General features: G+C 59.1%; 1 protein-coding gene across 6 annotated transcripts in view; it reads left to right on the forward strand.

Annotated features, from left to right (window-relative positions):
• The window catches only part of AGAP2 (ArfGAP with GTPase domain, ankyrin repeat and PH domain 2), a 60,337-nt gene that overhangs the window by 6,662 nt on the left and 25,675 nt on the right, over nt 1–28,000 (forward strand). For 4 of the 6 annotated variants that reach the window (XM_050925273.1, XM_050925276.1, XM_050925274.1 and 1 more), the window contains exon 1: nt 12,369–14,125. The exons of the other annotated variants lie outside the window; for them this stretch is intronic. In XM_050925273.1, coding sequence (XP_050781230.1) covers nt 12,388–14,125 — 1,738 coding nt within the window. In that variant the 5' untranslated portion in view covers nt 12,369–12,387. Of the gene's footprint in view, nt 1–12,368; nt 14,126–28,000 lie in introns of those variants that run through there. 6 annotated transcript variants of the gene reach the window in all.

Below are 28,000 nucleotides of genomic sequence, written 5' to 3' on the forward strand. Positions count from 1 at the left end.
CACTCAGGGCAGGGGCTAGGGTGTCCCCACTCCGGGGGCTCTCTCTGCACTGGACACTTCCCTGACCCACTGATCATCACACACAGTTCAAAGCAAATATAATTTATTAAACAGCAACCAATTAAAAAAAATAAGGAAAAAATGGGAAAGGTGAAAGGAAAAACCCATCACCCAGCTCTGTGGCACGGGGACATCACAAGCAGCATCTCTGGGATGTCAGGGGAGTTCACTCTGTTACTCACAAGTCCCAAGGGCCTGCCCAGGCCCTGCTGCAGGCCAGATACCTGCTCTGGCGGAGGCCACACACCCTCTGGCTGTAGGTGGCAGGACCCTTCTTCCCAGTGTCACCTCCGCCCCATCAGGGTTACAATCCCCCTCCAAGTCTGGCCTGCGAGGCCTCTTGGCTGGGGGCGTCTCCCTGCACTGGGCCCGCTGCCCAGGGTCCCCCCTTGCTCCCCCCAGCTGCTCACTGCACCCAGCTCCGGATGGCTCCCACTCCAACTCCAGCTCCACTCTGCCTCAGCACGGCTGCTGCTCTGTCTCCAGCTCCTGGGCTGCTTCTCTGGCCCCTCTGGCTCTGGTTGCTGCAGCTCTGCTCCGAGCACAGGTCTGCTCCCGGGGCTCCTTCTGTGACTCTGCTCCCAGCTCTGACCTGCTCCCTGGGCTGCTTCTCTGGCCCCTCTGGCTCTGGTTGCTGCAGCTCTGCTCCGAGCACAGGTCTGCTCCCGGGGCTCCTTCTGTGACTCTGCTCCCAGCTCTGACCTGCTCCCTGGGCTGCTTCTCTGGCCCCTCTGGCTGGCCCAGCTCTTCTCCCCAGCTCAGCTTGGGCCCCTCCTTTCTCCTTAGCTCTGCCCTCTGCTGACTGACACAGGCAATTCCAGCTCTGGAGGAGGGCCCCCCACCCCCCCGCCTCTTGACTCCCTGATTAGCCTGGCCTCTGTCAATCAGGCTGACCTGGAGCATTAGCCTCTCCCCATTGCCCCGGGGACTGTCAGTCTCAGGATCCTGATTTCCCATTGGCCCTTCCCCTTTCGGGACTGTGGCCTAGCCAACTGCCCCCCCACCAGTGAGAGTTAGTAAGGGGACCAGAGTCCCCTTACATATAGATGGGCCCTAGCCCCCTGCCCGGACCCTAAACGTAACCACCCCCCAGCCCGAGCCACAGGCAGCCGATGGCAGGCAGAGGTCTGAGCTCCAGACCGGTCCATCCCCCAGACTCAGCTTCTGCCTCCATCCTGCCGACCGTGGCTTCCGAAAGCCTGGCATGCGCTGGGTGACACAACAGCGACAACGGCTGCGATGTCCCGAGCAGAGGGGCATCTGACATCCTGCGGGGAAGTCGGCTCTTTGTGGCATGTTCTGCCACCCACCCCATGCGCCGTGTCCCAGATCTCCGGCCCATGCCATGGCCCCTGGCGGAGACAGGATGGGGAAACCCAGCTGGGCTGAACTCTCAGGAGGGGCCGCAAGGCTGCAGCCAAAAGATCCTGCCGTGCCGCTGTGTGCGTTGACCCCGGGCTCAGGGCGGGCTCTCAGCCTGTGCTGCCTGCGGTTTTGGGAAGGCTGCGCAGGGGAGCCACAGGCCAGGCTCAGGGAGCCTGTTTCCCGCGGTGGGCGCGGTCGGGTCCCAGGCTCTCTCCAAGTGCCGGGGTGGCTGCCCGCTCTGCCTGGCGCAGGCCTGCCCCTCTCTGCTGAGCCGGGCCCTGAACCCCAGGCCAGGGGTTGAAACTGCCTCGACCCAGCCGAAGGGACGGGCACCCTGGGTTCCCTCGAGCTTGGCCGTGGGCTGGAGCGGGCAGAGGGCGCTTCTTGCCTCTGACACTGTGGTGCTCCAGCAGATGCCCAGTGCCATGGGGAGGGCATCTCCATGGGCAGCCCAGCCCCGGGATGCCCGGGTCACAGTCCCGGCTGCATGGGGGCATGCTAGAGACAGGGGGTGAACTCACACCCCCACCCCCACCCCCAGCACAGGCTCCAGTTTGGGGGAACGAGCTGGGATTCAGCAGCAGCACACGCTGTGGGTGGGTCGCCATGGCAATGCGAGCAGCTCTGTCACGAGTGTGGGGGGGCTGCTCCTGGCTCCCCAGAGTCTCCTGGAGGGTGAGGGCACCCTGTGCTTTACCACACACGGCCGGGCTGCTGCTGTGAGCTGGGGCACTGGTCCCTCCCACCCGTCCCCCAAGGGCAGAGCCTGGGCTGTAGCACCCTGGCACTGTGGGGCCACACCGGGCAGCGTTGGGGAAGGGGGCATAACCCAGTTTGCATGGGGAGCGGACACATGCTTCCTGCATTTCAGCTGGGCAGGGCAGGGGTGCAGGGTGGGCGCAGCCACTCCCCATCACGCCAGGACTCAGGGCAGTGGGGGGGTGTGGAATCAGGGTGGGGGGGGTCATGCCCCACTCTTCCCCAGGCCTTGGAGGCAGCGGGACAGGGGGATGGGTTTTGAGGAATCTGGGGGCACCATGCCCCATTCTCCCCCAGCCCTTGGGGTGTAGCGAGGAGGAGGGACTCCCCCTCCTCTCCGGGGACTGGGGCAGCAGGGAGCAGCTGGGCCTGGGAGGGTCCCCTCTGCTGCAAACACCCTGCCAGGAAGCCAATGTCTTGTGTCCACTTCCCCCTGGTAACTGGCCCTGCCTCCCCGAAAGCTGCCTACGGCTGAACTTATTACAGCCCTGCCGGGGGGACCCCCCACTGGGGGAGCCGCAGCTCTGCTGCTTGGCTGGGTTAGCAGAGTACAAGGCATGGGGATGTGGGGGCTGGCAGACTGAATGGGGGGCAGGTGGGTGAGGGGGGCTAGCGGTGGGAGAGCAGTGGAGGTGTTGAGGCTGGTGTGCTGAAGGAGGAAGTGGGGTGTTGGTGGGGCTAGTGGGGGTGGCAGTGGGACAGTGGATGAAGCTGCCCCCCCTTCACTCCCCACAACCCATTGGGATGAATGGAGAATCCCGGGTGATCTCATGCCAGCGTGTGCTGAGCTTGTTCCCCACCTGGTGCCACCCTGGGGCGGGCGCTGGGGTCCCATCGTCACAGCTGGGAGAACCCCATGAGAGCTGGCACTGCAGGCTGCTGACTGAGATTAGTGCCTCTGGGCTTCCCCCCTAGATTCCCCCTCCCCAGGGTCCTGCCTGCTGCCTCAGCAGCTGGGAAGGGGCTTCGGGCCCAGCCCTGCCCAGGCAGCAGCTCAGGGTGACGCGCTGACCCAGCTGCTGGCAGCTCCAGAGCCGCCCCATCAGCACCCGCACGTCAGTTCTGGAGCCTCCTCCATGCTCGGCTCCAAGGTCAGGTTGAGTCACCATCGCCAGGCAGGCAGGGGCTGCGTCAGGGAGGGCTGGGAAGAGGCGGGCACGGGGGAAGGGGACCCACACAGGGCCAACTCTCCCCCAACCCCTCCTCTGCATGCCCGGCACCCTTGGGTGCCTGGCACCCCTGGCTGGTAACTGGACGTTCTCTGCAACGGGCAGAGCCCTGCGCAGTAGTAACGGCTTGTCGCCAGCATTCGCGGCTCAGGCAGGAGGTGCCAGGAGGCTGCCTGTGCCAGGCTGGCGCCTCTCCCAGGGGGCCCCTTGCTGCACCAGGCGCTAGGTGTGAGTGGCGGAGTCGCAGTGCCAGTCACTGGGAGGCGGCTCACGCCACAGCGGTTGCTGCGCGGACGCGTTGCAGGTGTGACCGGGGCTTTGTGCTTTAATTCAAAAAATGGGGTAATGTTTAGTGTGTAACAGGGAGAGCTGCTGCGGGAGCGGGAGGTGGGCAAGTTTGTTCCCCACGCTGGGCGGGGTGGAATAATGCTGCTGGCGGGTGTGTGAGCGGCTAGCCGTGCACCTCCGGGGGCTAGGCCTGCTCTGGAGTTTCACAGCGGCCTCAGCTCGCAGGGCCTGACGCCTTCCCCATCCCCCCGGGCTGAACTCACAGGCAGCGTTTTGCAAAGGGGAAAAAAAAACCCTCTTCTGCCCCCACAGCAAACAGCACCGAGTTCGAGGATCAGCTGCTCTCTGCAGGAAAGGAACCGCGCCTGGGGTGGAGGCAGCTCCCCACCACGCTGGCAAACCAACCCTGGCCAGAGGGACCTGGAGCAGCTGGCTCCAGGCCTTTCCTGGTGGCTCCCGGGGTGGACGAAACGAGGGAGATGTGCCAGTGTCACATGATGTGCTTCTGATCCACGTGGGTCTGTGAGAGCCCCCACAACCCCTGAGCTGGCTGTAGCCTGGGCGTCTGCCAAGATGGCAGCCATGGCCCTGGGCAGCCAGCAGCCATATTGCCCAGCCTGCAGGACCAGGGGGGCTGGATTAGCGACACCCCCATGCTCCCTGGCTGGACCTTCAGCACGAGGGTGTCGCCGGGAGTCTCCCAGAATCAGGCCCTATCTCCCGGAGGCAACTAAAGCCAAACCGGGAGATTTGAGGTCGTTAAAAGTCAGGCAGTGCAGCAGGGCTAAGGTAGGTTCCCAGCCTGCCCTGGCCCCTCGCCGCTCCCAGAAGCAGCTGGCATGTCCCTGCGGCCCCGAGGGACTCTGCACGCTGCCTCTGCCCCCAGCACTGACTCTGCAGCTCCCATTGGCCACAGTTCCTGGCCAATGGGAGCTGTGGGGGTGGCACTTGTGGGCGTGGGCTGTACGCGGAGCCCCCTGCCTCCCGCCAGGGGCCACAGGGACATGCTGGTTACTTCTGGGAGCACTGCCGACCGGGAGCCTCCAGGCCAGATCCTGCATCCCACACACCCCCCTGCACCGAAATGCCATCCCAGAGCTCACACCCCTCACCCCCTCCCTCACCCCAATCTCCTGCCCCAACCCTGAGCCCCCTCCAACATCCAAACTCCCTCCCAGAGCCCGCACCCCTCCCGCACCCCAATCTCCTGCCCCAGCCCTGTGCCCCCTCCTGCACCCAAGCTCCCTCCCAGAGCTTGCACCCCTCACCCCAACTACCTGCCCCAGCCCTGTGAAAGTGAGTGAGGGTGGGGGAGAGCAAGTGACAGAGAGGGGGGGATGGAGTGAGCAGGGGTGGGGCCTTGGAGAAGGGGTGGGGCTGGGGCGGGGCCTCAGGGAAGGGGCGGGGCAAGGGTGTTTGGATTTGTGCAATTGGACAGTTGTCAATCCTACTTGGTACAGGGGCGAGTGCTCCCCCCACCGCAAGGCACAGGGGAGCCGGTTTCCCTCAATCGTGCCCCAAGGGCCTAAGGGGGGTTTCAGTGCTAACGTGGCAGAGAGGTACCATGCAGGGGGGCTGCGGCTGAGAATAACTCCCGCTTTGAGTGAGGAGTGGCTGTTTGCGTCTGGAGCAATGGTGATAGCACAGCAGTGCGGGTGGGGACATGGCGGGGGTGGGAGGATCGAGATTTAGATTTGCCTTAAATAACTCGGGGGATTATTCAGCCCAAAAGGCCAGCAGAGAGCATCCCAGGGCGTCTGCTGGTGACATCATCACAGCACTCCCCATGGCACCTGATTTTGAGGTCACAGATGGGGCTATATGACCTCGGGGGGGGGAAGGAGGGGCAGATGGCATGGGGCTTTGGGCCACCTTGGCACTCCCTGTGTTTCAGTGGCAATTACAGCCACCCCGAGGCTGCTCTGCGTCACGCTCTGCTTCCCACGGGCTCCAGGAGGTGCAGGGCGCCCTCTCGGGAGTGCAGAAGGGGGGCGCAGGGTCTCCCAGGCAAAGCTGCATGTGGAGAGGGCTGCGCAGGGCTAGAGCTCGAGGGTTGGCAACAGAGCTCGTGTCCTAGTGTCCTCTGCTTGATCCTGCCTGGGCTGCTGCCCTGATCAGCTGTTTGCCCCTTAATACTCCCCCCCCCCCACCGGGAAAGCAGGGGGCTGAGGCTCTGTGAGATGGCCCTGGCCTCACCCACCCTGCACAGAGCCCAGGAGGTCACACACCCAGCGAGTAAAATCCCTACCACTGGAGCAGGGTCTCTGGGGACGGGGTGCACACTGCAGCCTTGCCTGGGGGGGGGGATAACCCCCTCTGATTGGCTGTTTTCCCCACTGCTCCCCCTCCTGGGGTGTAAGCAGCCAGTCAGAGCTCCCCCGCCCCCACCAGGAGCCCTGTTGTCACAGGAGGGGAGGGGGAGCAGAAAGAGCCCAGCTGATCAGGGTGACTCCACCCCCTCTTCCCCCCTCCCCTCCTGTGAGCAATGGGGCAGCTCCTCTGTTTCTCCCCCCTCCCCTCCCCTGCAATAACCTGCTGGGAAGGGGGCAAGGGGACCTGGCTGCAGCCCCCCCACTCCCCCAGGCCTGGTTGAGGGGGTGATGAACTCCTGGAGCTAAAGCAGGAGCAGAGATGAGACTGGGGGGCGGGGGGGTCAATTGATGGGGGCAGGGGCCCAGGCAGATGTAGCGTCACTTTCATTTCTATAGAAGCTGGGAGCCACCCCCCTCCATGCACTTTTTCCAGTCCACTTCCAGCATTGGCCCCGTGCCCTGAGCTCCTGCTGGCCTGTTGCCCCGGGAAGGGGTGAGGGGCACTGCACCCTGCATCTGCAGCTGATGCCAACTGTCCCGCCTTTGTCGGGCCAGGGTCCTTCTGCAGCCCATTGGGCCTGGTGGAGGAAATGCCATGCGGGGGCCTGGCAGGGCAAACGAAGGAGGCTGGGGCAGGTGGAGGGGGTAGACGGAGCTCACCCTGTACCCTGCCAGGCCGGGTGCCAGACAAGGGCCACGCTGCGGCCTGGAGAGAGCTGACAGAGGGGGTTTGAGCAGCAATGCCTCCGTTAAAGCAACGAATGCAGGATCTTCAGGATAGGGTGTGGCTCTTTGGCTTGTGTTTGTACAGCACCTAGCGCCAAGCGGGCCGGCTCCACGACCGACACCACAGCCCAGCGGCAGGTGCCGATCAACGCCAGGATCCACCCCCTCCCTGGGCAGAAAGCTGGGCCAAGCAAAAGCCCAGGTCTAGAGAGAGGGATGTTGCATCCAGCATCTCAGGCCCTGGCTTTGTCTCCGTGGCAGGATGTGGAGAGTCAGGGGCAGTGTGGCTACCTGGACCGGTCCAAGTGCAGCCAACGGAGGCTGCGTGCCGGATCCAGCCTCACTACGCCGCCTGGTTTTGCCTTTGCCTGCTGCTCCCCCCTCTCTCCGCCACACCCACTCGCTCATTTCCCTGCTCTCCCCGCCCTGAGATGTCTTTCTTGAGGGGCTTTTTAACCATTCCCCTGATCGCTGATTTCCCCCCACTTAGGTTAATTATGCCTGCTGTTTTTGCTGCATTTTCAGGGCTTCTGTTGCCATAACAACCAAATGCAGATTTTTTTATATTTTTTTAAATCTAGGAAATTTTGTTGTCAGCTTTTCTGACTCAGAGAGGCAGCCAGATTGGATTGGATCCTTTTATAGATCTATTCTTGTAGGCTCAGGGGGGTGGGGGAGGAAGCATCCAGAATCAAGCAGCAGCGGTGGGGATGTTAGTTTCTAGCTAAAACCGGGCTTTTCAATAAGAATCGGGGTCTGTATTCGGCGGCTTTCTCTCCAGCCCTCTATTCTCTCTCTCCTGATCCGGCGGAGTAATGGAGCCATTGATTATGCTCTCCGGCTGGGGCTAGGAACCGAGCTCGCAGTTGATCTGTGCTAACAGAGCCGGGATTTCTCTTTGCTGGCCCATTTGTCTCATCCACCTGTTAGGCCTTGGCTTTTGGATCCCCACTTAACCCAGGGCACTTGAGGGCAACTCACGGGGTGGGAAATGAAGCCCGTAGGAACGCAGAGATCAATCCCTCTAGGCCAAGGCACAGCACTAGATGCATCAGAGGAAGAGGGTGACTGGCGCTTAGCCTCTCTGTGCCTTGGTTCCCCCTTTGGCGAAATGGGAATAATGAATATCCCTACCTCGCAGGAGGTGTTGTGAGGAGAAATATAGTAAAGACGGCACAGCGCTTTGCAATCCATTCTGGATCCGTGTCAGTGTCCAGGCCTTTTTTTGACATCATGTGGCAGGAAGTTCCACAGGCTCATTACCCTGCTTGCAAAAGTGTTTCCTTTTGTTGGCTTGCCACCTTTCAATTTCATCCAACGTCCCCTTGCCCTTGTGCCAGAAGGCCAGGAGAATGGAAGCACCTGATCCCCCTTCTCTGGACCACTCAATATTTTATAGTTTTCTATCGTGTCCCCGCTTATGCCTCTCCCAAGGGAAGCAACCCTGATCTTTTCAATCTCTCTCCACGGGAGAGTTTTTCCAGGCCCTGGACACTGCCCTATGCTTGGGACAACCCTAAATCTCTGACTGCCGGAAGCCAGGAGGGGAAGACGGGTGGATTTCTCAGTAAATGCAACATAATGAAGATGGTGGCTCCTCTGGGAGCCTCCCAAATCTGTAAAAATACGAACAATGGTACCAGTCTCTCATTTCCTTCCCAACCTGCAGGAGATAAGAGCAATGGGGGTGTGCGTGGGCGCTCGCTCTGCGTGAGGATCATACGGGAAGGAAGCTGGGGTTTTGTATTCAACTCTGATCGTGCCAAAGTCTGAGGTCCCTTATCTCTTGTGGCGGAGAGTTCCACAGGTCTGGGTCCTCGGACAGCTCTGGCTCTCCCTTGGGCTCTCCCCTCCCCCAAATGTTGGCTGAAAGTTTCAGCATCCAGATGAGATGGGAACATGGTGATGATTCAAAATAATAATTAACTTGTCCTCAGTAGCTCTCCAAGTGCTGTGCAAAGGAAGCCAGGATCCGTAGCCCCATTTGGCAGCTGGGGAAACTGAGGCATAAAGATGACTTGCCCAAAGTCATCCAGCAGGCCAATGGCAGAGCCCAGATCTCTTCAGTCCTGGTCCGGAGCTCTGGCCACTAGGCCGCACTTTCAGCTTTCACAGTCACGAGGGGCTCAGCTGGCCTTTAGGCTCAGTGGAGAGGTAGTGCAGAGATCCCGGCACTGGGGTGGCATGTTCCCAGCGAGCCACGTTCTGCCCCAGCTAGGACACCCTAGATACAATGAGATGCACTAGGCACACAGGGGAAGGGGTCACCATGTCCAATGAGGCTGGAGGGGGGCGTCTTCCAGCCAGCCAGAGGTGGGAGTGGGTGCTTCTGCTTCTGCTTCCAGGGCTGGAGAGGGAGTTGGCAGGTGGCAGCATTTGTCGAGGGGGATACCAGGGGGTCCGCGAGCTCTTGATTTCTATTGACGAGGTCTCGGCTCAGCGGCTCCGATCCCTGGAGGGTGCTGCAGTGACATTGGAGGCTGAGAAGGGGCAAGTGGGGTGTCACCCCCGGCCCATGACGTCTCACCTGCCCTCCCCGTGGTTTCCTTTGGCCATGCAGCAATGGGAATCACGCCACGCATGTGCCTAAGCAGCCGGCTGCTTTTGAGGCCTCTAACTGTGAATTTAAGGGGTCTGACTTTTAGCACCCCGTCACCCCCAAGATTTGCAGATGTTGCCTTTGAGTTCTCTGCCTCGGTTTCTCTACCGGTACATTGGGGATGGCACACTGCGCCTTTGTGAAACACCCTCTGAGCCTTGGCTGGGGCTGGCGCCATTGCAGTGAACCCAGGGTTAGTCGCTTCCCCTCTCTGTGCCTCAGTTTCCCCATCTGTAACAATGAGCTAACGATCGCAGGGTGGTGGTATTCCGTGACTTCAGAGTGTGTTGTTATTACCGGGAATACAAAAGGCCTCATTCTGTCCCTGGATCCACTAATAACAGGGCCTCAGCGGCTAGGCCTCTGCCCAGGTGCTTCCCCCAATGACTGTGCGGGTGTGTGTGGGGGGGACACTGGTACTGCTCATACAAGGGCAGGGCAGGGTTAGATCTACCTCAGCCCCAGTCCCACCCCCACCCATCAAGGATTGACAGTCAAGGGGGGTGAGCTCGGAGTGGGGGGCGAGGCTGCCCATTGGCAGGAACCAGCGTTGGAAAGGAAGCGTTGGGGGAGGTGGGTGATGGAGCTCGCTGGGTCTGAATGTGAATCATTTTTAATGGCCCCTCCCCATCAGTGGGGATATTCAGGTGCAATTAGCATTAATTAGCCCCTGTCACCGGCAGCCTCTGTGGAGAAGGCTGGGTGAGCCGGGGGAACTGAAAAGGCTGTGTGGGTGGGTGGGTGGGTGCCTATACCCCCTCCTGTTCTGTGCCTGAGCCCAGAATAGAGAGAGGCCCCCTCCCTGTGCTGTCAATCACACCCCCCCCTTAGGCCGCTGAACTGTAGGGAGAGGTTTCCTCTCACTTAAAAATTGCTCAAGTTCCAATTCCTCTGCCCCCCCATTCCAATTCCTCTGCCCCCCCCCCCAAATCCCCTGTGATTCAGGCAGGGCTGGCTGGTTCATGTCCCTATGCCAGCCGATTTGGCAAAGGGATTTGAACCAGCCTCTTCCCACATCTGGCTGCACAGTCAGAATCTGTCCTGCCCCAGCGGTTCCACTGGGTATGAAGCGTTCAGCGGCCCTCAGGCCGGCGCTCTAGCCCCGGGAGGAGGGAGACCCGGCTGCACAGCCCTGAGCTAGACTGGAAGCCAGGTCTCTAGCTCCACATCTGGCAGAGCAGGGATTTGAACCTTCCTGCCCAGCTCTGATCTCAGGGAAGCCCCATGTGGGGGGAGTTGGGGAGCTCACTGCCGGGGCATCTGAGGCAGGGGTGGGTAGGCCCTACCCGAGTGGTGCGCCAAAGATGAGGACCATGCATGGGGGTGGAGAGAGGGACGCAAGTGTATGGGGACAGACAGATCAGTGAGCACTTTAGAGACTTAAAACACGTCATCGGGTGTAAGGATTCATTAGGTTCTGTTTGTACAGCACCTGGCACCATGGGAGACATTACCATAATACAGCTAATAGTATACAGCACCTGGCACAATGGGAACCATTACCATAACACAGCTAATAGTGTAAGGCACCTGGCACGAGGGAGCCATTACCATAATACAGCTAATAGTATACAGCACCTGGCACAATGGGAGCCATTACTGTAACACAGCTAATAGTGTACAGCGCCTGGCACAATGGGAGCCATTACTGTAACACAGCTAATAGTGTACAGCGCCTGGCACGATGGGAGCCATTACCATAATACAGCTAATAGTGTACAGCGCCTGGCACAATGGGAGCAATTACCGTAACATAGCTAATAGCGTACAGCACCTGGCAAAATGGGAGTCGCTACCATAATACACCTAGTAGTGCACAGCGCCTGGCAGAGTGGGGTCCTGGTCCCTGACTGGGGCTCCTGGGAGCTGCTATAATACACCTAATAAATAATGTACAGCCCCTAGCACAGTAGGGTCCCGGTCCATTGGCTGCGGTAATACAGATCAACCATAGCAATAAGAGGAGAACACTAACGGTTAGCTAGGTGGGCCGCGTTGGTGGGCTGGACAGACCCATCCGGAAATGGGTGTAGGGGGACGGATGGCTGTTCCACAGGCAGGCTTCCGATCTGCCATGGCCGCTCCCCTGGGTGCTCCATCCTGCCCCACAGGTTTCCCTTCAGCCCCCGCCCCCCATGTGGAGCCCCTCCACCTACTCCTCTGAGCTTGGCCCAGCGGTGTCACCCAAGTGGGTCAGCACCCGGGGCCACCTGCCTCCCCCTCCAGGGGTGCCCTTTTTGCCAGGGTACCACATTAGGCGCCCCCCCCCCCACTATCTCCTTTGGGCGGGCGGGGACGTGGGCCAGGGATTCCCGAGCCGGGGAATCCAGCCCAGGTTTTCCCCGCGCCTATGCAGGCGGCAGCCTCACGCCTTGGCGCTTGGATTTTCCAAGGTGCCAACTCTCAGATGCTCATTCGCTTCCCCCGGGCCCCCATCGGCGGCTGGCGGCTCCCTCGGCGGGGGGTGCTGTGGGCTTGATTCTCCGGACCGACGACCAGCGAGGGGGCGGCTGCCCCGCTCCGCCCGCCCCCCCTCTCCGATCGCCCTGCGGTTCTGCGGACACCCCCCGCCGCCCGCCCCCACCCCAGCCCCGCCGCCTTCTCCAAGCAGGTGGGGACGCGGCATTGGCCCCTCTAGAGCGACCCCCGCGGGCTGCGGCGGCGGCGGGGTCCCGGCTTCGGAGCCCGGCCGCCGACATGGCAGATTCCTGACGGGTGGCACCTGCCGCGGCGCGCCGGAGGAGGAGGACGCATGGGGGAGGCCGTGCGCCACGGGGCCCGGAGCTGTGCCAGAGCCAGGAGCCCCCCGCGGGGTTGGCCGCTCCGAGGCAGCCTGGGCGCCGCACAGCGGGGGCTGCTCTGAGCCCCGCGCCCTGCGCTGCGAGGCGGGCCGGGCCGGGCCTCGAGTGGCTGCGGCCGGAGGGGGATGCCCAGACTTGCGCGCTTTTCCTGCGCTCGCCGCCTCCCAGCTGCGCGGAGCGGCCGGGCCAGGGAATCGACGCCCCGCTAGGGGCTCTCGCCGCAGCCGGCCCGGTGGGCGCGAAGGGGAGGCGCGCCGGGCGCAGATGCGGGTCGCTGCTGCCGGCGCGGGCCGCTCCCCCGGGCACTCATGAGCAGAGGGGCCAGTCTGCAGCGGAGAACCACCTACCTGATCTCCCTGACCCTGGTCAAGCTCGAGTCCGTGCAGCCGCCGGAGGAGCAGGCCAAGGCGGGGGCGGGAGATGGAGCCCCCCAGGCCGGCTCCAGGCCGGCCACCCCGGGCCTCTCCGGGGTGACGGCGCGCCGGGAGGGCGAGGCGCCCCGTGCGGACGAAAGCGCCAAGAGCAAGCGGCAGGAGCGGAGCTTCCACCGTCAGGATGCGCTTTGGATCAGCACCAGCAGCTCCGGCCCGGGGGACTATTTCCTGCAGCTGTCGCCCAGCAGCCCCAGGACCCCGGTGCCCTCGCCTTCCCCGTCCCCGGAGAGCGCCGGCCGGCTGCTCGCCCTCTGGGCCGGCCCGGGGCTGCCCTCGCCCAGCGCCGGTGCCCCGGCTGAAGACCCCAGAGCTCCGGATCCCAAAGCAGACGCTCCTCTGACTCTGACGCCGCCGGCGGTGCCCCCCAAGCCGGGCACTGCTCTGCACCCGGCAGCCCCAGCTGTGCCCCCTAAGCCGGACACTGCACTGCATCCAGCTGTGCCCCCCAAGCCAGACACTGCACTGCATTCAGCTGTGCCCCCTAAGCTGAGCATTGCACTGCATCCAGCTGTGCCCCCCAAGCCAGACACTGCACTGCACCCAGCTGTGCCCCCTAAACCGGACACCGCACTGCATCCAGCTGTGCCCCCTAAGCCGGACACTGCACTGCACCCAGCGGTGCCCCCTAAGCCGGACGCTGCACTGCACCCAGCTGTGCCCCCTAAGCCAGACGCTGCATTGCACCCAGCTGTGCCCCCTAAGCCGGACACTGCACTGCACCCAGCTGTGCCCCCTAAACCGGAGACCGCACTGCATCCAGCTGTGCCCCCCAAGCCAGACGCCGCACTGCTCCCAGCTGTGCCCCCTAAGCCGGACGCTTCACTGCTCCCAGCTGCCCCACTTGTGCCCCCAAAGCCAGAAGCCATTGTGGCCCCAGTGGCTCCGAGGGCGAATGAGACCCTGGAGGTGCCAGGCGAGCGGAGCCAGACCCCCAGGGAAGGTTTGCCACCCCTCACCACCAGCTGCTCCTCCAGTGCAGCGGCTCCAGGCCGGAGGCTGCTGCTGAGCCATGCCAGCTGGGGCTGCCCCGAAGTGCGAGAGCCCAGGGCACCCGAGGGCAGTGGTGCCAGCCGAGCCGGGGGCTCCTCGTTCTCCTCCGCGCTGGGCCCTGGCGCCTCCTCGCCTCACCCAGCGGCCGGGAGCCGGCGCCTCCGGCTGGCCAGCAACAAGCCTTTCAAAACGGTGACCACCAGCGGCGTCAAGATGGGCTCCGAGCCCAAGGCAGGCAAAGGCGCCCACAAGGGGGGCCCAGGCAACCGGCTGTCGTGGCCGGAGAGCGAGGTGAAGGGCCGCATGAAAGGGGCCCCCCGGGCCCCCGCCAGGGCGAAGCTGTCGCCACGCAAAGGCAAGAGCAAGACCCTGGACAACAGCGACCTGCTCCTGGATGCCGAGGGCCCGGTGGCCCTGGGCTTCTGCCCCTCAGAGGCCGGCGTGGGGCTGAAGCGGGGCCGCGAGGGCGGCCGGGCCTCCACCCGGGACCGTAAGATGCTGAAGTTCATCAGCGGCATCTTCACTAAGAGCCCGGCCTCCACCCCCACCCACCCTGGGCCCGGGTGGGGCCTGGGCAGCCGGGAGCTGCTGAGCCCTGAGCGAGCCAAGGGGTCCTCGCCTAGTAAGTACAGTGGCAGGCCTGCGGAGGGGGCTAGGGTGAGGAGTTTGGGGGGGATCGCTTGAAAGCCAAGGAGGGGGGACCGGATTGGGGGTGGGGTTGGATTATTTCTGCAGTGATGGGGGCAGGGGTGGGAAGCCAGGACTTCTGGGCTCTATTCCCAGCTCTGGTAGTGGAGGGGAGGGGGGTCTAGTGGTTAGAGCAGGTGGGGCTGAGAAGCCAGGGATGAGTGCAGGTGAGGCACATCTCTCCATGGTGCCTCAGTTTCCCTTTTGGTAAAATGGGAGTGGCAGTCCCCACTTGGGGAAGTGCCACTGATGAGGGACCAGTGCTCCGAGGCCCGTGGCGAAAGAGGATCTCGATGGGCAAAGTAAAACCACCGCTCCCCCGAGAATGACGCAGATCCGTCCCTGCCCCATCCCTTAGTTGTGAGTGGGGGCTACCGGCAAATCTGCATTATGGAACTTTGGGGGTCCAGTCCCACATGTGAGCCTGGGCACGGATCCCCCACTGCGGGTGTGTCGGGTGTGATGGAGCCCGGAGCCTCCACTGCGGGTGTGACGGTCATGGAGATGGGGGATTCTGGTTACGGTTAGAAAGCCTAGTCCTCCCAGAGCTTCTCCGGGGAAATCTGCCTAGAAGAGGAGGACGCTTTGACCAGTACCATGCAGGCAGGTTTCTGAGACCGTGGACATCCAAGAGGCTCCACATTAGGTGTCTCAGGGGATCACCGAGCAGGGACGTGAACTCAGAAACTGCCGCGCATGGGGGGCGTTTGGTCTCAAGCCGCTGCTGCTAAAGGGTTAATAGAGGCCGATGGGAGGCGAGTCTTACAGCGGGGACACCAGGGCCCTTCTGTGCAGGGTGCTGCACAAACACATGGCAAAGAGCCGGTCCCTACGTGGTTAGTATGAGCAGCGCGGGTTAGGGCGGTGAGACGCCCAGCAGGGCGGATTCTAGGTGGGGCTTTGGCCTGGTGGATTCTCCAACAATGGATTAGCCATTTATTGAAACTTCTGCTTGGCGTTTATTAATGCTCGATTAATGGAACCATCCCAGACAGTGGGACCTGCTGCTCTTTGGCGAATATGTGACACCCAACCCCCCCTCAGGGATTTTAGCCTGTGGCTGTGTTGTCCCCCGGAAGCTCTGGTGCTAGGATTGAGGGGGATGGAACGGCTTCCGTATGAGGAGAGACTGGGACTTTTCAGCTAAATCAGGGCTGGCTTTAGGCTGATTCCCCTGATTCCCCCAAATCGGGCCCTGCGCCCTAAAGAAGAGCACATAACTTAGGCGCCTTTTTCATTTTTACTCACCTGGCGGCACTCCGGGTCTTCGGCGGCACTTTGGCGGCGGGTCCTGCAGTGCCGCAGAAGACCCAGATCGCCGCCAGGTGACTCATCCCGCCAGGGCCCTGTTGAAACAATTCAAATCGGGCCCCGCACTTCCTAAAGCCGGCCCTGTTCAGCTGAGAAAAGAGGCGACTAAGGGGGGATATGACTGAGATCTATAAAATCATGACTGGTGTGGAGAAAGTAAATAAGGACGTGTTATTTACTCCTTCTCATAATAGGAGACCCAGGGGCCACCCAATGAAATGAATAGGTAGCCGGTTTAAAACAAACACAAGGAAGTGTTTTTTCACACAACTGCTCTGTCAACCTGTGGAACTCCTTGCCAGAGGGTGTTGTGAAGGCCAAGACTATCAGGGGATACAAAAGGGAGCTAGCTAGATTCATGGAGGACAGGTCCATCAGTTAGTCAGGATGGGCAGGGATGGTATCCCGAGCCTCTGTTTGCCAGAAGCTGGGAATGGGCGACCGGGGATGGATCACTTGACGTTACCTGTTCTGTTCATTCCCTCTGGGGCACCTGGCTTTGGCCACTGTTGGTAGACAGGATACTGGGCTTGATGGACCTTTGGTCTGACCCAGTATGGCCGTTCTTATGGTCTTATGATTTTGCAGCTTTGATTGCTTGGAGATGCTTCTCAAAGCCAGGAGCGTTCTCCCCCCATCCTCCACCGCCCCCTTCCCGCCCCCGTCCGTGTTTGGCACTGAGAGTTTCCACGGTGAAATGATGAGGGATCACCTAGGAAACGCTCTGTCGGCAGGGAGGTGGGTACCGAGCATCAGTTCCCCCTGCCAGGCCTCTCCCGTGGGAAAGGGACACAGAATCGGCTCCCAGGAGCAAGGGGGGAATTTCAAGGGCCGGAAGGGGCAGCCTGGATTGACCCTCTGACCAGCTGTGACAGAAGCCAAGCGGGTTCTTAGCCCGGCCTGTATTACCCGGGAGCGGGTGCTCTGGGATATGGCCGGGGCGGAGGGCAGGAAAAGGACTTCTCAGCGTTGAAACGGGGCTGCACTTGTAATGATCCCTTTGCAACATGAAGAATGAATCGGCCCTGGAAGCTGATGGGTGGGTGCATATTAGCAACCGGGAATGATGGGCTGCCCCGTCACTCTGCCACGTCAGGGTAAGAATGCTACAGAGCCGCAGGGCGTTGGGGTAGCGCAAAGGGTTAATCAACACACAACCGTTTCTCTGTCTTAGGGGTGCAAAGGGTTAATACACACACACACACACACACACACACACACACACACACACACACAACCTTCCCCAGTCGTGGAGGTGCAAAGGGTTAATACACACACACACACAGACACACACGCACGCACACATGCACTCATGCAAAACCTTCCCCTGTTGTGGAGGAGCAAAGGGTTAATACACACACACACACAACCATTCCCCTGTCATGGAGGTGCAAAGGGTTAACACACACACACACACACACACACACAAACACACACACACACACACACACACAACCTTCCTCTATTGTGGAAGTGCAAAGGGTTCATACACACACACACACCACACAACCATTCCCTTGTTGTGGATGTGCAAAAGGGTTAATACATACACATTCTCCTAGTGTGGAGGCACAAACTGTTAGTACGAACGAACACATACAAAACCGTTCCCTTGTCATGGAGGTGCAAAGGGTTCACACACACACATATACACACACACACGCAAAACCTTCCCCTGTTGTGGAGGTGCAAAGGGTTCATACACACACACGACACACAACCGTTCCCTTGTGAATGTGCAGAAGGGTTAATACACACACACACACACACACACTCATCCTCCAGGCAACAACCCAGCTGGCTGCAGGTAGCTCCAGCGGCTCGGGGATGCAGTGTATCCGTGTGGACCTCCTTGCTAGACTTTAATTTCACAACCCAGCCCTGCGTCCGTCTCGTGCAGTTCCAGCGCTGATCCAGAGCTTGTCATGCACTTAGTTCCTTTCCTCTGATGAGGCAGCCCCCCTGCCCCTGGATCTCTGACCGCTAGGCCCCACTCCCCTCCCAGAGCTAGGGACTGAACCCAGGCGTCCGGACTCCCTCTCCCTTGGACAGCCTGCCTGAAACACTGAAAACATCTTATAAAGCAGCTTTATAAAAAGTGTATTTGCAAATTTTATTTTTCAAATATTTCAGGAGCCTTTATCTGTGGGGTAGAGAGAGGGGAAGGGAAAAGCCTGGGAAGAACCACTGAGTGGAAGGGGAAGAGAAAAGCCTGTTTTCCAGGACAGCAAGTTGGGATACAGAAGATTAGAAAAGCAAAGGCACAAAATGAACTCAAACTAGCTATGGGAATAAAGGGAAACAAGAAGACTTTTTATCAATACATTCGAAGCAAGAGGAAGACTAAGGACAGGGTAGGCCCACTGCTCAATGAGGAGGGGGTAACAGTAACGGGAGACTTGGAAATGGCAGAGATGCTTAATGACTTCTTTGTTTCGGTCTTCACTGAGAAGTCTGAAGGAATGTCTAGTATAGTGAATGCTTACGGGAAGAGGGTAGATTTAGAAGAGAAAATAAGCAAAGAGCAAGTAAAAAATCACTTAGAAAAGTTAGATGCCTGCAAGTCACCAGGGCCTGATGAAATGCATCCTAGAATACTGAAGGAGTTAATAGAAGAGGTATCTGAGCCTCTAGCTATTATCTTTGGGAAATCATGGGAGACGGGGGAGATTCCAGAAGACTGGAAGGGGGCAAATATAGTGCCCATCTATAAAAAGGGAAATAAAAACAACCCAGGAAACTACAGACCAGTTAGTTTAACTTCTGTGCCAGGGAAGATAATGGAGCAGGTAATCAAAGAAATCATCTGCAAACACTTGGAAGGTGGTAAGGTGATAGGGAATAGCCAGCATGGATTTGTAAAGAACAAATCATGTCAAACTAATCTGATAACATTCTTTGATAGGATAACGAGCCTTGTGGATAAGGGAGAAGCGGTGGATGTGATATATCTAGACTTCAGTAAGGCATTTGATACAGTCTCGCATGATATTCTTATAGATAAGCTAGGAAAGTACAATTTAGATGGGGCTACTATAAGGTGGGTGCATAACTGGCTGGATAACCGTACTCAGAGAGTAGTTGTTAATGGCTCCCAATCCTGCTGGAAAGGTATAACAACTGGGGTTCCGCAGGGTTCTGTTTTGGGACCGGTTCTGTTCAATATCTTCATCAACGATTTAGATGTTGGCATAGAAAGTACGCTTATTAAGTTTGCAGATGATACCAAACTGGGAGGGATTGCAACTGCTTTGGAGGACAGGGTCAAAATTCAAAATGATCTGGACAAGTTGGAGAAATGGTCTGAGGTAAACAGGATGAAGTTCAATAAAGATAAATGCAAAGTGCTCCACTTAGGAAGGAACAATCAGTTTCACACATACAGAATGGGAGGAGACTGTCTAGGAAGGAGTATGGCAGAAAGAGATCTAGGGGTCATAGTGGACCACAAGCTTAATATGAGTCAACAGTGTGATACTGTTGCAAAAAAAGCAAACGTGATTCTGGGATGCATTAACAGGTGTGTTGTAAACAAGACACGAGAAGTCATTCTTCCGCTTTACTCTGCGCTGGTTAGGCCTCAACTGGAGTATTGTGTCCAGTTCTGGGCACCGCATTTCAAGAAAGATGTGGAGAAATTGGAGAGGATCCAGAGAAGAGCAACAAGAATGATTAAAGGTCTTGAGAACATGACCTATGAAGGAAGGCTGAAGGAATTGGGTTTGTTTAGTTTGGAAAAGAGAAGACTGAGAGGGGACATGATAGCAGTTTTCAGGTATCTAAAAGGGTGTCATCAGGAGGAGGGAGAAAACTTGTTCACCTTAGCCTCCAATGATAGAACAAGAAGCAATGGGCTTAAACTGCAGCAAGGGAGATTTAGGTTGGACATTAGGAAAAAGTTCCTAACTGTCAGGGTAGTTAAACACTGGAATAGATTGCCTAGGGAAGTTGTGGAATCTCCATCTCTGGAGATATTTAAGAGTAGGTTAGATAAATGTCTATCAGGGATGGTCTAGACAGTATTTGGTCCTGCCATGAGGGCAGGGGACTGGACTCGATGACCTCTCGAGGTCCCTTCCAGTCCTAGAGTCTATGAGTCTATGAGTCTATGAGAAACGGGGGCGAGGGGGAAGGATGCTAAGCAGAAATGTAATTTGATTAAAATAGTCCCTGTGTCTGTGGTTCTGGTGCGATAAAGGAGGCCCCTTGTCAGACTCAGAGGCCAGGGTGATGGGCCTGACATATGAACCGAATAGAATGCTTAGCTGTTATTATGAGCTTCTGAAGTGGAGCATTTACTCCAGATTAAAGCCACTTTCAAGGGTTCGCATGGGAAGTTGTGCCGGCAGAGTTAGAGCCGCCGATTGCTCCTTATAGACAAGCCCTGAGTCTTTCTGGCTCAAATCCTGAAAGGTCGGAGAACATGCCTTAGAGAGAGATCTAGAACCGATCCCCAGTCTCTGGGATGAAACAGAAGGGAAATGACTGAGCTGCTGGTGCCTGGGAGAAGGGATTGCATGAACAGGCGCTGGTAGGAGCCGGGCCCCAGATGTCTCCATTTTTCCCTCCCACTGCAATGACTGAATCAACCTGGCTCAACTGGGGCCAGATCCCTGCTCTGGGGAGCTGTCCTGAAGACATGTTCATCTTCTGGAATTGCAAAGCCGTTCCCAAAGGATTGGACCCCCCGCCCCGGCAGTGAGCTGGAAAAGCCCAGCGGCTTGGGGCTGCCCAGAGCAGGGAATGCCCTCCCCTCCGAGGACTGGGGGTGGGTGGGCTATGGTTCTCAGCCAAATGCCAAGTGCCATTTCAAGGCTGATGCATCCTGCCTCCTCCATGCCATCGGGCAGGCCGGGAGGTGAGCCAGGTTGGGACGTAGGCCTGATCTAGCCCTGCTGGAGAGCATATTTCCCTCCACCCCTCCCTGCGGATCGGGGGGGGTGCGGGAGGGTGTCATCGAAGGCAGCAGCAGGCACATCGCTAGGTAGCTGCAAAGCTGTCTTGGCTGGTGGCCAGACTCTGAGCAAATGTGCTCCGAGCCAGGGCTAGGAGCCGGGCAGTGGGATGCTAGTGTAACGCTGGTTTCTCCACACACGCCCCCCTCCCCCTGGCTGTACCAGGGGTTCAGCAGCTTCTCGCTCCCTTTGTTCCCCGTTTCCCTGGATCCCCCAACATGGCCCCTTTCTTCGCCGCACCCGCTGAGCGATTAGCAGAAGTGGGAGGTGGGCACGGGGCCAGCGGAGCCATCTCACAATTTGCAGAGTGCCTCGTATATGAACACAGTAGCCTCAGAGCGGGGTTCGAATCCCAGCTGGGTGCAGCTGGACTGCTCCCTGCAGAGCATCCCAAGGGAGCAGGGAAATGCCAAAAGCTGAAGTGGGCAGAAGCCGAGATAGCTTCTTCCTCCTCCCAAGGTGACACTGTGGAGAGGCGGCCGCGATCCGGGAGGTGGGTTGGGAATTTTCCACTGGAATGTCTTTCCAGCAGAAAATACCTTTGTGGAGTCCCAGATTCCCAGGCCTCCTGGATGCCACAGGCCACAGCCTGTCCATAGAAAAATTCCTAGAGCCAATATTATACTTGGTTCCTGTCCGCCGATGATGCAGCCCCCTTACCCCTGGATCTGTGACCACTAGGCACCACTCCCCTCCCAGAGCTGGGGTCAGAACCCAGGCATCCCGACTCTCTGTTCCTTGGACAGTCTGCCCGGAACACTGAACCCCCCCCCCTCCATAAAACAGCTTTATAAAAAGCGTATTTGCAAAGACATCCTACCTTGGTTTAAAACCACCCCTGACAGCGAATCCACCAGGGACAAGCCCGGGGGTGAATTGTTCCAACGGTTATTTACCCTCCCCCTTCGAAAGGGCTGCGTTCGCCCCACCTGAGTTTGGCTCGTGACAGCTTCCGAGCAGAACGCTTGGTGGTGAAACATTGCACAGAAACGTGTCGATTGCGTTGGCGGGGGAGGACAGGGCAAACCTACAGTTTGATGAGCTGGGAACATTTTGTTTCGACGTTTTTTTGGACGGGCGGGTTGGAATTTTCCCTTCCAAACGGTTGTGTGTCGTGGAGAGATTTTTTTTTGCGCCGTAAACATTTTAGCGGGAAGCTTTTCCTTGACGATGTTAAAATGAAACGTTCTGATTCGGGTGGAACGTTTTGCTCGGCCCGCAACGCAGGGTTTGTAGGGGTTGGTGTTTTGGGATTGTCTTGCAGAGGGACTTTCTGAATGGGTTTGCTTTGCTGGAGGGGAATTTTTTCCACCAAAGCCGTAGAATTGATTTCAACCCCCTGGCGATTTCTCCCTGACCCCTGGGGCGGCGTCCTGGGGCTGCTTCGTGCCCACTGCTCTGCAGTGTCAAAGAGTGTCCTGGGCTCCGGCCGTTGGCAGCCCTCGCAGATGTGGGGACCCCCTTCCTGGCCCTTAGCTGGGACCCGTAGCCGAGTTGTCAGACCGGAGACCAGGCTTCTTGGCTGGATGGGTTGAATTTGGAGAAGGTTTGAAGGGAGCTGGAAATGCCATGGCCTGCCTCAATCCGGCATCTCTGACAACTGCCTGGCCTGGGCACCAGCTGAAGCAGGGGAACCCGCCGCTGAGCCACTTATGTAATGTGCGACATGCCTGGGGGCATTTTCCGTGGGAGTCGCGGGCTCGTGGGGAGGCTGGCATGGCAGCTAACAGGAGCTGAGCCAAGCTCTTGGCATGAAAGGTGGGACCAGACAAAATGCCTTTTTTGCAGGGGTGGACAAACAGGTTGTGACATGCCCCGATTGCAGGGGGGTACCCGGGGATGGCTCACTCCACTTTTCAGGGGAAGCCTGGGGCCGGCACACGCCGATTTGCAGGGGCTGGGATCTGGCCCATTGACCTCAGTGGGGTGATGTCAGTTTACCCCAGCTGGGATCTGGCCCGTAGAAGTCAGGTCTGGGAAGGACCCTGTAGTTCCCATTGATTCCCTCTCCTGGGGCCCTCCCCGGATTGCCCCTGCAGGGCGTTCTCCGGAGTTTGGCCTGGCTTGGGTTGCTGCTCCTTCCCTGGCCTTTACCTCCAAGCTAGGAAGCTTCGCCTGAAATTTGGTGTCCCCTCTCGCTAGCTACCCTTCAGTATCTGTCCGTGATGCCCAGCAGGGCTGGAGCAGCCTTGGGGCGGGGGGTAGTTGGGGGGCGAGCGTGGGCAGCAGCTGAGCGGGGCGGATGGGGTCGGCCAGCCTAGGACAGGAACTCTGCTAGGGGAGTAATGTTCCCATACAGTGAAATGACCCGCGATTAACCTTGATCTCCCCGGCCGTGCGTTCTGCGTCAGCCTCTTCTGCGGGGCCGCAGGGACAGGCAGCGGGATGGGGAGCCCAGGGAGGTGAAGGGGAAGTGCCTTGTTGTTCCCGAGCCCGATGAGTTGGTCTCGGATCCATTGCTCTGTGTGGTTATTCTGCGGTACCACCAGGCAGCCTCTAGTGAGCTCAGGGCCTCGTTGCACCAGGTGCTGCACATACATAGCAAGAGACGGTCCATGTCCCAGAGAGATCCCAGTTTAAATAGACAAAGGCTGGGAGGCGAAACTGACGTGATTTAGAACTGCTCCAGCCTCTGCAGTGAAATGACACTAAGGCCTGGGTTCTGGTCCTGGCTCTGCCACTGTCCTGGGCACGTCCTTCCCCCCTCCCCGTGCCTCAGTTTCTCCTTCCACCCCTTTGTGGCTGTTTTGCTTGTCATGAGCAGCAGGCCAGACCCCCCAGTGGCAGGGATGCCTGCTTCTGTTCCCAGAGTTGTTGTGGGCGTCCTCAGGCTCTGCTTCGATTTGTTCCTTCACAGTTTGGGATTTGAGGCTAATTTGATGTGATGCTGGTTGGTTTTTTCCCCCCGTCAGAAAGTATAATGGTTTGTGAAAGGCTTCACGCCTGGCTAGGGGGTGCTTCTGTCCTACCCGCTGCGCCCAGGCACTGGGCCAGTAGGCACGCTGGCACCCCGCTGGTGACATAGTGCGGGGACGGGGGAGGCGGAGCAGGAAGGGTGTGGAGAGCGCATGGTGGGCTGTGATCTGGGGCTGAGTCAGTAAGGACCCAAGGATACGAGGGGGGCACCATTCACTCCCTGTCGCTGGAGGATGTTCGCTTTCCTTAGTGCTCCAAAGACCCAGCCATGTGATGGGAACGGGGTGGGTGGGGGAGACAGACGGCGGCCCAGATACTACGGTGAAAGGCAGAAAGAACATGTGGGCATCATGCCCATAACCTGACCCCACCTAAGCTCACTGTGGGGGCAGCGTGGAATCCTGCTCCCTGTTGTTCAGCTCCTGAAACCCCCCCCCAGCCCCAAGGGGATCCCCAGGTGCCACTGGCAACAGAGCCGGGCACGCCCTGGGCAGGAATGGTGTGGGCTGGGCTGCCACCCTTCACCCTGGTTCCCCTTTGTCGGAGGGAGGAGCGCTCGCTTCCCTGCTGCCGGGCAGCGTCCAGCGATGGCACCGTGCTCCACCCCCTAGGCCATATGGCGCCCTCCCCATGACGTCCCAGCTGAGCTGAGTCTAGGGGTCAGGAGATTTTGGGGCCCAGTGGGTCTGAGTCATTACCAGGCCTGCGGGCACATGGACCCCCCTCCTGGGCATGCCCTGGCCGAGGGAGGCAACATGGAGATGTAGCATGAGTGGGCCGAACGAGGGAAAGGAGCGGGCCAAGCACCCTGCACCACAGCTCATCTGCAGCCATGCGAGGCCCCAGAGAGGCCACGAAAGCAGGGCAGGAGTTTTGATCTGTTTTGGCCTGTGCCAGGGGCCCCCTGGTCTGCCACGCTCGGACCCTTGCCAGCTGCTCGCCCGCCATCTCGCCACTAGCCAAGAATCTGGCTCGGTGTCCATGGTGCCAGCCTGGCTTGAGTTGACCGGGTCTGGGCTCTGAGACCCCCCGTGATGGGAACCTTGATGCTGGTGCCCATCAGATAAACTTGGGGTGGTGGAAGGGAGTAGATTTGTGCCCCTTGGGGAGGGCGTTGCTTCCTTGGCCAGGTTCATAGTCACTCTGGTAACGAGGCTGTAATTAGCAACACCAGCCTTGGGTACAGGCACCGTTATTCCCGCCCACCCATCTCCCAACCTGGGGCCTCACCGTGGGCTCGGATAATACTCGTGCCCCCTGACGTGAGAGACAGTCCCAGCCCTAAAACGCTCCCGGTCTGAATAGACAAGATGTGGGAGGGGAAACTGAGGCACAGGGCTGGGCTAGAAGGGGGCTGCGGGTTGGGATTGAGGGGCACTGGCAGAGCTGGCGGGGGGAGCCCAGGGCTATGCTAGCAGGGGGCTGCAAGTTGGGACTGAGGGGCACTGGCAGAGCTGTGGGGGGTGGGGAGCCCAGGGCTGGGCTAGCAGAGGGCTGTGGGTTGGGATTGAGGGGCACTGGCAGAGCTGGGGGTGTGGGGAGCCCAGGGTGAGGCTGCAGAACAGGAGTGATGCCCCTTGGCAGAGCTATGGGTGGGAAGCTTGCAAGTCACTGGCCTATGCCAGCCCTGCTCTCAGCCTTCCCTCTCCTGAGACCTTTCTGCAAAGACCCTGAACTGCCCGGGTCCTGTGCTCAGTTTGCTGCTACCTAGTGCATTACGGTAGCCCTTAGACGCCCCAAACCAAGATTAGGGGCTCCATTGATCAGGGCTGCACAGACATAGGGTGAGAGGCAACCCCTCCCCTGCAGAGCTCACAGTCTAAATAGATGAAGGGTGGTAGGAGAAACTGAGGCACAGAGCCAGGAAGGGACTTGCCCCAGGTCACCCAGGAAGGGCAAACTGGAACTTACAGAACCCAGGAGTCCTGAGCCCTTGCCTGGTGCTGTATTTACCAGACCAGGCTGCTTTTCCAGTTGCCTTTCTCGACAGCGTTCCTCGGTGCCCAAGCACCCGTTTATGGGGTGTCTCCTTTTTACATGAGTTCCTAACGCCCAGGGCCAGGAGACAGTGCTGGGAACCGTCTCCAACCCCAGTCGGCAATTGGGCGCGTCTGTGGTCTCGCCGCTCAGCAGATCCCGGCGTCTGAATGAGCCGCCCGGCAGGTGATTCAGCTTGGAAAGCTGATCATTATTTCTCGTCTCTGAAATGAGCCAGCATGACCTGGCGTTGTGCCTCTGAAGCGCCTTTCTCCGCCCAGAGACAGGCAGCTTCTGGGCTGGATGGTGAAACCTCACCCCACAGTCCCACTGAGAAACTGGGGATGGGGGGAGCCAGAGTTTTACCCCATTTCCCCCTATGGAGCAGGGCCTTAGCCCACAAGCCGGGCCACTGAAATCCACGGGGCTCCGGAGTGCTGATCTCTCCAGGCCCGGCTGCGTGCTGCACCCCTGCCTTCCATTTACAGTGCGTGTGATGGTAGCACCCGAAGGTCCCACCTGATAGCAGGGCCCCTCTCGTGACAGCCCGAGCCCCGAAGAGCTCACAGTCTGAACAGACAGCGTGAGAGGGGAAACCAAGGCAAGGAAGCGACTTGGCCCAGGTCACCCAGCAGGGCAGTGGCAGGGTCGGGAATGGATCTTACTGTGGTGTTAGGACAGAGGTTGTGACGTTTCGCTGCCCCAAACCCAAGACGCCTAGTTTCTGCTCTGGCCTAAGGCGCACTTTGTGTGGGGGAGGGTTAGAACGGGCTGCCCCCCACAGCCAGCCACACCATTGGTGCCCGGGCTGCCCAGCTGTTTGCAGTGGCGGTGGAGGGCTTTCTATAAGGCCTGTCCCTGCCATAACCCAGTGCCAGCCCCCCCTCCCCCATTAGTAATGCCAGAACTCTTGGTGTTTATTAAACACCTTCCCATCAGCCCTCTGATCATCCCGTGCTGCGCAGCCCCTGAATTCCTGACCATCGGGGTTATTGCCGGTTGCTTTCCGCAGTCCATTCCCCATCGCAGCAGCCTCTGTGGGGCGGACCGTGAGGGGCTGTAGAGGCAGTGCAGGCTAGTGGCTAGAGCAGCGGACTGGGAGTCGGGGGCTCTGTCCCCTCACACCCCTCAGGAGACTTGTGATGAGGCAGTTGGGCTCACCTGTGAAGCGGGACTGTCAGCGTTAGCCCTTTGGCCTGAGCGGTGCAGTCGATTACCAGGCCTGGCCAGGCGGGCTGGCCGATGCCCTGAGTCAGGACAGAGTCCCCCATCCCTGAACGCAGCGGGATGAATGACAGCAAACTATTTCCTTGCTCGGAAATCCCCAGGTCTGCCCTCCGGCAGGTTCTGTGCCCAAGGAGCACTGTCCCTCTGCGACCTGCTCACAACTCCGGCTGCTGGCTTCCTTTGCCTCCAGTGCCCACAGGCTGCTGTATCTCCCTTGCCCCTTCTGTCCACACGGCTCTGAAGGAGAGCACTTGGCCACTCGTCGGCTTTAATGAGGTCTGTGATTGGCTTTGGATCCAAGGTGACTCACCTGAGGGCGGCTTCTAAGCACCTCCCAGCACCACGGTGATAAACAGGGAGCTGGAAGGAACCAAGGCCTTGTTTAGGACTAAAGAAGACCACCCTCCCCTCCCATGACGAGCAAGTACGGGAAAAGTCCTGGGCAGCTCAGCTGGGCTTTTTGGTGAAAATGCCTGAATGTGAGAGTGCTCCTCTAATTTTATTTAGATGTGTTACGGTAACAGCTAGTGTCAGGGATGGGGGGCGAGCATTGTGTTAGGTGCGGTACAAACACAGAATGAGAGACATTCCCTGCTCCCAAGAGCTCATGGATTAGATGGCTAAGAGTGGGAGGGGAAACTGAGGCACAGAGAGGGGGTTTTTTTGGGTGCGGGAGGATACAGCACTATTCATCCATCGATCTCAGAGCACTTTACAAAAGAGCTAAATAGCATTATCCCCATAGTACAGGCAGGTAAACTGAGGCACAGAGCAGCATTGTGACTTGCCCAAGGACAGTGGCAGGGCTGGGAACAGAACCCAGGTCTCCTTAGCCCCTAGGGAGAGCCCCTACGCACTAGACCTCACTGCCCACTGGCTCCCTGCCATGATGGGTTCATAAGACATACAGTGCCCCCTCCAGCCACGACAGGTCGTGTCAGTAGACATCTGCCCGGCCCCGGGGAGCTGGTCCTGAGGCAGAGGAACGAGAGGTAACCAGAAGCAAGGGGCGGGTGAGCTGGCTGGGTGAACAAGGTGGCAGAGCAGTGCCAGGCCTCGGTCTCTGGAAGGCTTCCTGCGGCACAATCTACCTGCTGGCAGAGGGGGCCAATGGCCTGTCGGGAAGGCAGGGAACGGGGTTCACGCCACATCCCAATGAGCACACAGCATGCGGCTACAGGGACCTGGCCATCCCTGCCTGGCAGATCCAGTGTATAGACGCAGACACCCAGGCAGCCGAGCGCCAGTCCCTTTGATGCCCTGCGTCTGCTCTGCCTCCACGCAGCGGGGGTGTTAATCAGGGGCGTCGTCCCCGTGGAGCGCCGGTATTGTACCCGCCAGCCTTGCCTTTGATCTCGGCTGACTGGCATTTCAAACGCCGCAGCCTGGGAGAAGCCACCTGCGGGAGGCCTAGACAGATGGAG

Source organism: Gopherus flavomarginatus, chromosome 16, assembly GCF_025201925.1.
Source record: "Gopherus flavomarginatus isolate rGopFla2 chromosome 16, rGopFla2.mat.asm, whole genome shotgun sequence".
Taxonomy (NCBI): domain Eukaryota; kingdom Metazoa; phylum Chordata; order Testudines; family Testudinidae; genus Gopherus; species Gopherus flavomarginatus.